The 11614-nt window shown below is 38.7% G+C and overlaps 1 protein-coding gene across 1 annotated transcript; it reads left to right on the forward strand.

The window, feature by feature from the left end:
• The first annotated feature begins 6039 nt into the window (after positions 1-6039).
• On the forward strand, positions 6040-7617 carry LOC146575092 (uncharacterized). Its single transcript, XM_085275690.1, has 3 exons — positions 6040-6596; positions 6737-7053; positions 7262-7617. The coding sequence occupies exons 1-3, from the start codon at positions 6040-6042 to the stop codon at positions 7615-7617; spliced, it is 1230 nt and encodes a 409-aa protein (XP_085131816.1).
• Positions 7618-11614: the final 3997 nt, after the last annotated feature.

Raw genomic sequence — 11614 nt, forward strand, 5'->3', positions numbered from 1 at the left:
GCGTCGCTTCAGGTCGGCGGCAGATGCTGATAGGTTATTGATGTTCGTGGGGGTTTAAGGATTTCAGCGATACCGAACTTGATTGGTGAAGTAATCTTACAATTCCTTAAAACTGGCTTTAAAATCCCAGTTTTGTTAGTTTGCTTAGCTCCGATAAAACTTTTTGACAGAATAATTTCATTTTTTTTCAGGTTGTTTTTACTTCCGCTTGAACTGAAACGAGCTGAAGTTAATCTGTGGGGGTTTTTTTCTTTAAACGACCCCATGTTTGTCTTTTAAACTCTGTTTTTTGTCCAATAAACGGCTTTTTAATGGTGATGCTAATAGCTAGAATGAACGTCACGAACTATTTACTGCCGTAAATTAAGACGCGGGTGTTTTTAAGTCGTAATCCTTCACTGGGGTTCATGAATCTACTGAAAGATAAATATCTGAGCTTTAAAACGACGTATAACGTCTCCGTGTCTATGTTGTCCATGTCATGAAAATATACAGTATGTTTATTTATTAATATTTCCATGCAAACCCGGGTCGCATACAACCTCTGCGTTTTAAAAAGTTAAAGGTCCGAATCATCGCAGGTGAGTCATGCTTGTTGACGTCACTGATATTTGCCTCCTCGTGTGTATACGTGAACTCCTTACAAGTTATTCAACCGAGTAGAAAACTAGCTTATGAGCTACATAAAGTATCTTATCCCTCTCAGTGTAATTTAAAAAAAAAACAGTTCTAGTTATATGTTTTAAGAGAAGTGTGGATTTGTTTTGGAGATTGCATTTTGTTTTTGCTGATATTTTCTGTAACCTCTACAGTTGTTCAAATATTTATTTATATTCGTATTTATGACAATTATAAACAGCACTGAAATCCTTCCTATTTTTTTTTCTGTTGACTGCTTCTCTTAGCTTCCACCAACGTTGTTAGCAAACTTGCTCAAATAAATAAATTGTGATCGGTGAAAAGCTCAGCCTATCATCGATAGTTGATATATTTGTCCAATCGCACAACCTTAGTCCAAACCTTTTCTCTATATAAATGTCTGCATGTGAGTCTAAAATATTGTTGAGTAAAAACTCTGAGTTGAGTTAGTACTCTTTTCTTTGTTTTCAAACATCAAAAAGAACTGATTTACTGCCATTTTTCTTTTACAATATTTCTATTATGTGTTTACATTCTTATTATATTCTTATACAATGTATTATGTGTTCACAGGTGCAGCTCCAGAGCCTTCTGTCACAAATCTTGATCAAACAAATGACTGGGCAGTCCTTAAGTGTGATGTTAAGGGTGCTTACCCCAAACCTACAGTGGAGTGGTGGAACAGTAACAATCAAACCATTCCTTCAGAGGAGCCACAGGTCTCTAAAAAAGGAGAGCGCTTCTTCATCACCCTCAAAACTACTGTGAAAAAGACTGGCCGCTATCACTGTGTCGCCACACAGAAGGAAATCTGGCATCAGGCACATACGGAAATCAATGTGCGTTTGAATGGTGAGTGAAATTTTAATCTTAAAATGTTTTAAGAAAATAGTGTTTTTCAAAAATGTGTGCACAGACTGAATGCAAAAAATTATGTCAGCACAGAAACAAAAAAATAAATAATGAAACGATAAAGACATGCAGTCAGATGTCTGGAAAAAAATTTTCAGGTGAAAAAGTAGAGGTGTGTGATAAAACACTCCAGCAGACAGATTCACTGGAGCCGAAGCAAAAAGTAACTCGTAGCCACGATCACCCCAGTTGTCGTTCTTGTGCTCAAAGACTCACAACTACAGTGAGCTCAGAGGCGTTATTCTGAGTGAGCTTCTCCGAATAGGTAGATATCTTCAGCGTCTTTGATCGACAGTCCCACCAGGTTCAAATCCACAATCTGGCTAGTTTGCACTGGTTTACCTGTCAATGTAAGTGTGTATGTGTATGTGTATATATATATATATATATATATATATATATATATATATATAGATAGATAATGTTTTGTAAAGCAGAATGGTCCAAAATACCTTCAGCCACAATCCAGACCTTAATTGGAACCAACAGGAAGCGTTCAGAGGCTGTAATTTAAGCATAAGGCGGATCTACTAAATATTGATTTCATTTCTTTCTTTTTTTTTTTGTGGTACACAAATTTATGCACCTGCCTGACTTTGTTTAAACAATTATTGCACACTTTCTGTAAATCCAATAAATGTCATTTCACTTCTCAAATATCACTGTGTGTGTGTAATTGTTTTATTGTAACAACCATCGATTTATACAGGAAAATAATGACTATTAACAAGGTTGCCCAAACTTTTGTATCCCACTGTAAAAGCAGAGCAATAAAAACATTTTCTTAGAATTAATTTTAAGGAATGGGGGTTTAGCAAGAGGAAAGAAGGAGTCTCTGAGCAACAGCACAAAGATTCAAACATCCTTCTGATGGAGGAAGCTCCAGCATCATCATCCTCACTGCTCATAGCAGAAACCAGCCTGGTAGCTGTGGAGACGCGCAGGAGAAAACAGGAAGTTAGATCCATGTTGACATCACTGAGCTTGCTGTTGAAACCTGAGGTCTGCTCATGACATCCCTTCACAGGCTGAGGGTTACATCAGTGTTTTTTTCTTCTGTTTCAGAGTTCCCTGTTGGATGGGTCATTGCTACTTTTGTCTTTTGTGTTCTTTTTGTGTTAGTTCTCCTGTATTTACTTAGAACTAGAGTATGTAACTATATTAACGGTAAGTTTTGATAATGTGTTATTTCAACAATCATGATTAGCAGACAATAACAAATTCTTTATCACATTCTTAAACATTTCCACATTTATTTAAAATAATTTTGTTTTCCTTCCTGCAGGATTACAAGCAGCCAGGGAATATGTTTAAAACAAGTCACAGCACCTCACCTTGACCATGACTCAACCTTTAAATGAGGTGTGTGTGTGTGTGTGTGTGTGTGTGTGTGTGTGTGTGTGTGCGCGCAGATGTGTGAGCAGCATCTGCAATCATGCCTCGCTGGCTAAAAAGCCTGTGCTGACTGTTGTACTTGTTGTTGTTGGAATGTGTCAGGCTGTGAGCTGCGGAGCTGCAGCCGACTGAGAGTGTGACAGCAACTGAGTGTCAATAAAGATGAAAAGTGCTGAAGTGTGGTCGGGTCTGTCCTTACTGCCACAGAATTATTGTCTGAAGACCAAGAAAAATGCCCAACAGATTTATTTTCCCAAGTGGATGATTACATTTTTTGCTATACTGGTCACTTGATATTCATATACATTTTATTAGATTTTTATTAGAATTTTTTGATTTTGAGTTATTACAATCAGAACAGACCAGACCGTGGGTCAGAAAAGAAGAAAGAAGATAAGTTACAGTGAAGGTTGATAGAAGGAGAGGGAGGAAAAATAAGAGAAGAAGAGGGATAAAGAGTGAGGGAGAGAGAAAAAAACACTGAAAATCTGCTTCATCACCTGCTGAAAAAAAAAACAAGCAAAAACAATACAGCAGGGAAACCACATCAACAGCCAACACATGCATAAATAACAGTAAATAATATCTGTGAAGGTTCTCAGTCATCCAGGTCATGGTATTTTAAAGAGCTTGGAAAGAAAAGTGTCTGGACTTCTTTAAGTTGCTTGAAGACATTTTACCTTTCATCAGACAAGTTTCTCCAGTTCTAAGTCACATGAAGTCACATGATATGGTGGGGCTAGGTTTCAAAGCGGGTTCACCCGAAACCTTGGCCGATTGTGACCTACATCCGTTTTCACACCGTGGCGTGATTAGTGTGATTAGTTAGAGAATCACAGGGAGTTCCCCCCTAGGACTTAAATCTGGGACTCGCCACCATTTGACCTTAGAAATGGTCTATCTGCAACTTTTCTTCACTTCGACGGCATCAGGTAATGTTCATATGTTGATTTGCGGTTTTCTTCCATTTTTGAGCTATAGTGGTCCCGCACTATAACACGGTTCACCTTTCACGGCATCACTGTTTTGCGGATTTTTTTGTGCAGTTTTGCATGCTTTTATTTAACAGCGCATTGTGTCATGTGTACGGATTGGCTGTATACCAATGTCAATCAATCTCATCTTGTGTCTCCTGTACTGTACAGAATGCTTTCAGCTTGTAAAATTTACACAAATCTTCGATCCTAGCAGTGTGACTCTGAAGTGCTGTACTGTATGTCTCTAAGTTTTCTCCCCAACAAACACACCAATGTCAGTGAAACGTTTTGCACCGAAAAAGGCAGCCGCGGGTGACTTCGGTTTCATTCTGTAATACTGGACTTAATTTTCTACGATGGTTAAAAAATAAAGTTGGCTCCTTCACGGATTTCACCTATTGCAGGTTATTTTTAGAACATAACTCCTGCGATAAACAAGGAACTGCTGTACTGCAGAATATATTTAAGGTACAAGGTTCTTTATTCGTCACATGCATAGTTATACAGGTATAACACACAGTGAAATGTAACCTGACATGCTCCTCGACTTGTGCATATACATTAGGTCAGGGTTTGGCAACCTTTCTGATGATGCCATCTAAAATTTCCTCGGAAGTCAATTTGCCATGTAATTGCATTAGCAATAAATTGCAAAAAGCTACTTAGAAAAGGATCCTGGTGTTATTTGTCTCTCAGAAACAGTTCATAACTTCCCTTCAACTCATTCATGTCACCTAAAAGGTAAACCTGTTTCTCCATCACCTGTTCAGCTCTGATGATTCAGTAAGGACATCTTCATGTTTCCCTCTCACCACCAGGGGTGGAAGTAACGAATTACAAATACTCACGTTACTGTAATTAAGTAGATTTTTTGGGTACTTGTACTTTTATGAGTAATTTTTCAAGTGTGTAATTTTACTCATACTTGAGTAAAACTTACACCATGTAATCTACTTCGCTACTTATAAAGTCGCTACTGAGTACGCCCACAATTTGAATTATTATTCAAACCTTTCATCTGCATTTTTGCAGCCAATAAGGCCGTGCAATCGCGACCACGCCGATTTAAGACATAAGCAAAGAATAAACTCCGCTGCAGCAGCAGGCACAGGTGTCTAGAGGTGCTAAATGGTGGAGTATAAACTACTTTATAGACGGAAGATTTGGAGACAAAGAAGCCAAAATGGAGACAGAGGACAACACTGTCAACCGTGAAAATGACATAGAAAAGACGGAGGACGCGTGCCCGTGGCCATACCTGGAGGAATTTTTCGTGTACAGAGGAAGAAAAGGAGACAGCGTCCAGATGCAGTGCAAACTTTGTTTGACCTCTACAGTCATTTCAGCTTACAAGACTTCAGCATCTAATCTAAAAAAACACATTGAGGTAAGCGGTTTTACAACTATACGTGTATGATATTGCTTTCTTATTTTTCATGTGTGTTAAGGTTATTAGTTTGGCTAAGATATTGTCACCGCCATTGGTTAGCCTGATATTAAAATAAGACGGAGCTAGCTAACGTACGTGTGTGTGTGCATGCATAATTGAGCTACAATTCGTAGGAATGTTTTAGCTTATTATTTGGACAACCACCGTCATTACAATAAATTAAACTTGTAGTCATTTAAAACTCACAGGCCTACAATCAGCTGGCCTATATTTAAAAAAAAGCGAAAGTCCACAGCCACACCAAACAAGCTCTCAGCAAATACACAAGCCAAGTTACCAGACCGGATGTTGAGAGCTGCAAACAAACATGTTCCACAAGCAACTCTTGACAAGCTTGTCATCAATTTCATATGTGAGGGTCTACAGCCATTTGCAGTGGTAGAACAGCCATCTTTCAAAGAATTGGTTACCACATTACAACTTCAAGCCAAAGTCATCTCCAGACCCACTGTCCGTGCCAGAATCTATGAAGCTGCTGATCACATGAAGATGACTTTGGTTGCAGCATTGGATAAAGTCAAATTTGTTGCTACCACTACTGATTGTTGGTCAGCTCATCAGAAAAGTTACCTTAGAGTCACATGCCATTGGATAGAGGAAGCGTCCCTGGAAAGAAGATCTGCAGCACTAGCGTGCAAAAGATCGAGAGGGTCTCACACATTTGACATGCTTGATGGTGCGCTTGATGATATCCATTGCCAATACAAGATTAGAGCCAAAGTTGTAAGAACCACAACTGATAGGGGATCCAACTTTGTCAAGGCCTTCCATATGTTTGGGGCACAAAATGATGCAGATGAAGCTGAAGATGAAGCAGACCCAGAAACTATTGACCTGACTGACCATAGGGACTACCATGAGGCAAGTGCAATTCTTGATGAAGACTCTGGTTTGGAGTATCAACTCCCGCCTCATCAGCGATGTGCATGTCACCTGCTAAACCTTGTGGCAACATCTGATGCTGCCCTAGCAGAGAGCATGAATGAAACCTACAAGAGGCTCTCCCGTGCAACCTTTGCAAAATGCCAGGCCATTTGGAACAAAACTGGCCGATCTCATTTGGCTAATGAAGTGGTAGAGGACAAGTGTGAGCTACAGATCATTCGTCCCAATGCAACACGATGGAATTCAACCTACCTTGCCATTGAAAGGATAATACGCATCATTGATGAGAAGGGGGAAGATGCCATCAGGAGTATTTGTGAGGAGTTCAAGGTGAAAATGTGAGTAAAATTGGACACCTACCAATTGCCAATTTTGTGAATTTTCCTTAATGGATGGTTAAAAACGTGAGCAGACTCTTAATATTAAATCAGAAGATCCCTATTATAGTCATGGTGGGTTTTGTTGTTGTGCCTTACAGGTTGAGTCCTGCAGAAGTTGCATTCCTAAGGGAGTACTATACCACCACGAAGCCACTGGTGAAAGCTTCGAACATCCTTCAGTCTGAGTCCACTTCCTTTATGGGATGGCTCCTGCCAGTAGTCCAACAACTACTGTCCAAACTTAGCAGGCTGGAGACATCAAGCAAAACATGCGTGCCACTCATCAGAGCCCTGCAAAATGGCCTTCAAAAGCGTTTTGGAGCGATGATGGAGGATCCAGAGTTGGCTGCAGCTGCAGTCCTCTTACCCAAGTTCAAGACTTCCTGGACTGACAGAGCAGATGTAACAGAGGCTGGTAAGGATTCATGTGATCCCATTTTTGTGTATTTTTACATTTGAACACATGCCTAAGTGAGTATTTCACCTAATACATTGTAAGTTATTGATGGTCTGTCCTGAATACTAAACAATTCTTTTTGAGAATTTGCCGATTTTAAATTTGTGTTCAGGAATAATCACTGAAATTTAAATAACAAAATTGTGTTATCTACTTGCAATTACAGCCTTGACATACATCAAACAACATCTTGAAACAACGGAGCATGAGAGTGAGGATCAGCAAAGAGAGTCATCTGATGAAGATGAATTCCTCTCCAGACCAATCTCCAGAAGGCTGCAAAGTGCAGTTGAGCTTGATGGTTATCTTTCTTGTGCCACAGACACCACGGAGCTGCTGCACTCCTTCTCAGGTATCAAAAACCTCTCTCTTAAACTGAACACAGCTCTGCCTGCTTCTGCTGCGTGTGAACGACTTTTTAGCTGTGCTGGTCTACTCTTCACAGCCAAACCAAGTCGGATTGCCTCTGTTAATTTAGAAAACCAGCTCTTGCTGAAACTGAACAAAAGGTTCAGAAAGTAAAGTGTGACAAAAACGCTAAGCGTTTAAGACACTTACCTGCCTGTTGTTCAGTGTATGGGGAAAAGTTTAAACGGTTCTACGCATGTTCAGAAACATTTTTGTCATTGTTTTAACAAACAAAATTCCTCCTTTTATATCTACATTTATTTACAAAACAAGTTACCTTTCTATACCTTGTTCATCTGAGAAATGTGCTTTGAACATAAATATTTATACTGGTGAATTGAGTCGAATGCCTGCTGTTGACGACAGAATAAAACGTCAGTCTGTTAAAAAGTAATTCATACTTTGAGTAGTTTTTGAGAAAAGTACTTTTCAAGAGTATTTTTTTAACACCAGTACCTTTACTTGTAATTGAGTACAACTTAACCAGTGTAACAGTACTTGTACTTGAGTACAAATTTTGAGTACTCTTTCCACCTCTGCTAACCAAACTGACATCATGACCAGCAGCTTTACTGCTGTGGCTCCAGCAAACATCAGCTGATACTAGAAATTGATATTAAATGAATTCTAACATCAGCTGATCAAGCTTAAATGTGCTGCTGTTGTTTAACACAACATCCCCTGGTTTCCTCTTTCTGGCACAAAGTGGGTGATAAACAAACGAGAGACGGGACTTGTGTCAGAAATACCGATCAGCTGATCATTGATCAGTTTCATGATTGAATGAGAGAAGAAGAGGCAGCTGACAGCGTAAAGACGCAGAATAACTGCAGCTTTGTGTCTTTTTTTTCCATTCTAGCTGAAGTCCAGGACAAACTGTTCCTTTTCACCTCAATAAGAAATGCGCAATATTTTCTATGAATACGAGACGATTCCGTTTTTAAGGGGCGTTTGGCGACTCTACTAACCTTATGAATAAAATAAAGTTCACTATCAGTAACATCAAAGCACCCACCCAGCTGTATAAAAACTTCGTCATGCTAGCTAGCACGCAGTACGAGTTATTGTAACTGACTGTAAAAAGTCAGCACAACGAAAATAAACTCCACCTAATCTTGGTTTATATCTGACTCAGACAGACTGCAGGTCATAACTTCTTACCTGAAGTTCAGTTCACCGCCTCGGGTCTCTTCTCCTCCTGCCTTTCCGTCATCCACCTGCCAGCGTGTTGCATCTGCTGGCCTCCACCACTTGCTAATGTTACTGAATCTGTGGAAGCTCCGCAATAGCCACCACCAAACAACTGAGTTATTTTTACACATCTCCCAGCATCTGGGCAATCCACCACCTTTCAGTGTTTATACCGTTACAAAAAAAAAAAAAAAATCATCGGCCCATAAAAAAGAAAAATCACCCGGTGGGCTGATGCTGATTTTTCGTTTTTATGGGCTGATGGGTTGTTTTTTTTTTGGGATAATGTTTATGCTTTATTGACTCGTACTTTTGGAATCACCCTGTTGTGAGAAAAGGGTAAGCTGGGAGAGAATACAGCATTATACAAGCAGAGTGTTTTAGCTGTATCCGTAGATCTAAGACATAAACCTGTTATTTAAAAAAAGTTAACCGAAATGCAGATTTAATTTTAAATTATTTCATGAACTGTCCAGGAATTACAAAGAGCTTTATACTGATATGCTAAAATTCTCTGAGTGTATTGGCTGTATACGACAAGTATTTGTAAATCATTAGTAGTTACTCTTGCATAGGTGTTTTGCTTGTTTTAAATTTGTCCACTATTTATTTTCAATTTTTGTATTTTGTAATGTATCTCTGATTCACTTTTTCTTACTGACCGTTGTGCTCGCATAACATGTGAATCTCCTGAGTGTGGCATTAATAAAGTCTGTGTCTATGTCAAACCTGAAGTTTAAACTCCTTTTTTAAATTTACCAACATTTCTGATTTGCAGCTAAGACTGTGACATGTTTTCACCATTTGCAAGCCAGAAGAGTGATCACTCTTGAAGCCTGGTTGCTGCACAATACTAGGACTACTAGTACTAGTTCTAGTACTACTGCTACTGCACAAAGCATACAGTATTGTTCAGGAATTTCACAAATTTGTTTAAGTCTAATGTGTTGGCTTACAGGTAAACTTGTTTTGGAGGTGGATAGGATGATAGGATGAAAACGTCCAGCATCACATAATGTTTTCTGATCAGTAGGTTTGGAGTAAAAAAGAACTGGACGTATATTTGTCTTTTTTGGGCTACTTTTATGTCAAGAAAGTTAACTTATTTAGAACTGTGATCAAGGATAACACATAAACCCTTGAAAATGTGAATGTAAAAATTGTACAAACTCCAGAGAAAGTGGCAACTGAAGTGGCAAAAGTGCAGACAATGTTTTACTTAAGTAGAGGTACAGCTGTTAGTGTCAAAAACACTTGAGTAAAAAGTTTGATAAATTATCGGGTCAGAAATGTGCTCAAATTGAGGAAGTCAAAGTAGTAACCTAACTGAACCTTGTGCTATTATAAAAAAAAAAAATTATAATATTAGTAGATAGGACTACAAACTTAGTCTGGTGGTAAAAGGCACAAAGGCCTCAGGGGGACATTTGGCAGCCAGGGTTAGAGCTCAGACACCTGGAGCCTGGGGGTTGGGGCTAACAACACTGACTGGTAAAAGAATCTAACATCCAAGTGTTACATGTGTTGCAGCTGATAAAAAGCCATAAACCACTGTTTAGAGGTTGTTGTGGAAGTTTTCCATTTAATAAAGCCTGCAGACAAGCGATGAGCGGTAGCTAACATTCTTTAATCAAGACAAAGAACAGAAACCAGGCTTGGTGAGGGACTGCCATCGCTGGGGCAGAGGATGAGCAGAGTCTCTCACTGAGCCTAGCATGGCTCTCAGTTAAATACCTCCTACAGGAACAAAAGTCAGTACACAGCTGTTTTCACACCTTTGGTCTTTCGCCCAAAGAAAGTTTCACACTGCCTTGCTATCTCTTACAGTGGAGAAAAGACAAAAAGACTCTTCCTGTGGAGTTGTCTGCTTCCCCCCAACTTCCTTACCAGACCCCCACCACCTGTCTAACTGTTTGAATGGAGTATGAGGAAAACATGCTAAAACAGTGACCTAAAAGCATTACCAATAAACAATGTGACCAATACATAAATGATCAATACATAAATTCAATAAAGCCTGCAAATTCTTGTATTTATACTGGAGAGCAAAGAAAAATTAAATGCTACTTGTACTATGGAAATCAGTTTCATAAAAGCTACATAAACAGACCTGAAGAAGATTGTGTTTGTAAAACTAGCGGTAACGTCTGAGAATTGTAAGTTATATCGAAACAATTTGTGTTGTTAATCCTGAATGATTCACGGTGACAACATCATAAGAAGAAGGTAATTTTACTCCACACACACACACATTTGGAAAATCACATAGTTTGACCATAAAAAAATTAGTATTTGAGATCGCTGCACCAACATCATTAAAGAAAGATACCTTTACATGACACTTTCATTTTAAAAATATAGAAATTTGAAGTTTTTTATGTAAAACATAAAAACAAGAAAAACGTAACACGTTAAAGATGTCGTGATGAAATTATTGATTATCTAGATCAATGGTGATTCCATCCGAGAGTCTACAGGGTGAACACTGAGGCTGGGTTTTAGAAATACAAGATGGTAACATGAGACACGTTACCTCTGACACCATTAACTCTAGTTTAATGTGTAAGAAGTAAATGCATCACAGAAGGTAAAAAGGAGTTGCTTGTCCCTTCATTTGTTCAAATAAATTACAACTGATTTGCATAAGTTTGATGCATAATTTAAAAAAAGAAGAAGAAAAAAACAGGTCTTTGAAATAGTTCACATCATCTAAGCAAGACTCGATCGGAACCTCAAATGTTAAAGTACTCTTAGTGATTGTACTTTTATTACCTGAGCTAATGTAGATGCTCTGAAAAGCCCCCTGACTGAAAAAAAGAAGCACACATTTGGAGAAACTGTGCTGTAACTTCACATATTGTGAAGTTTTCTGTCTTTTCTTTGAGAAAAGAAAAACAGATAAGTCATAAACTCGTTGCCA

This window comes from Mchenga conophoros, linkage group LG5 (assembly GCF_057382185.1).
Source record: "Mchenga conophoros isolate Kocher_MC1m ecotype Shallow Benthic linkage group LG5, M_conophoros_male_GT1.1, whole genome shotgun sequence".
Taxonomy (NCBI): domain Eukaryota; kingdom Metazoa; phylum Chordata; class Actinopteri; order Cichliformes; family Cichlidae; genus Mchenga; species Mchenga conophoros.

What these genes read in the sequence shown, in the direction of transcription:
- LOC146575092 (XM_085275690.1), top strand. Translation starts at nt 6,040, where the DNA reads ATGCTTGATGGTGCGCTTGATGATATCCATTGCCAATACAAGATTAGA. An exon ending in GAGGAGTTCAAGGTGAAAAT is followed by an intron (nt 6,597 to 6,736) that starts GTGAGTAAAATT and finishes TGTGCCTTACAG; the next exon opens with GTTGAGTCCTGCAGAAGTTG. An exon ending in AGCAGATGTAACAGAGGCTG is followed by an intron (nt 7,054 to 7,261) that starts GTAAGGATTCAT and finishes TTGCAATTACAG; the next exon opens with CCTTGACATACATCAAACAA.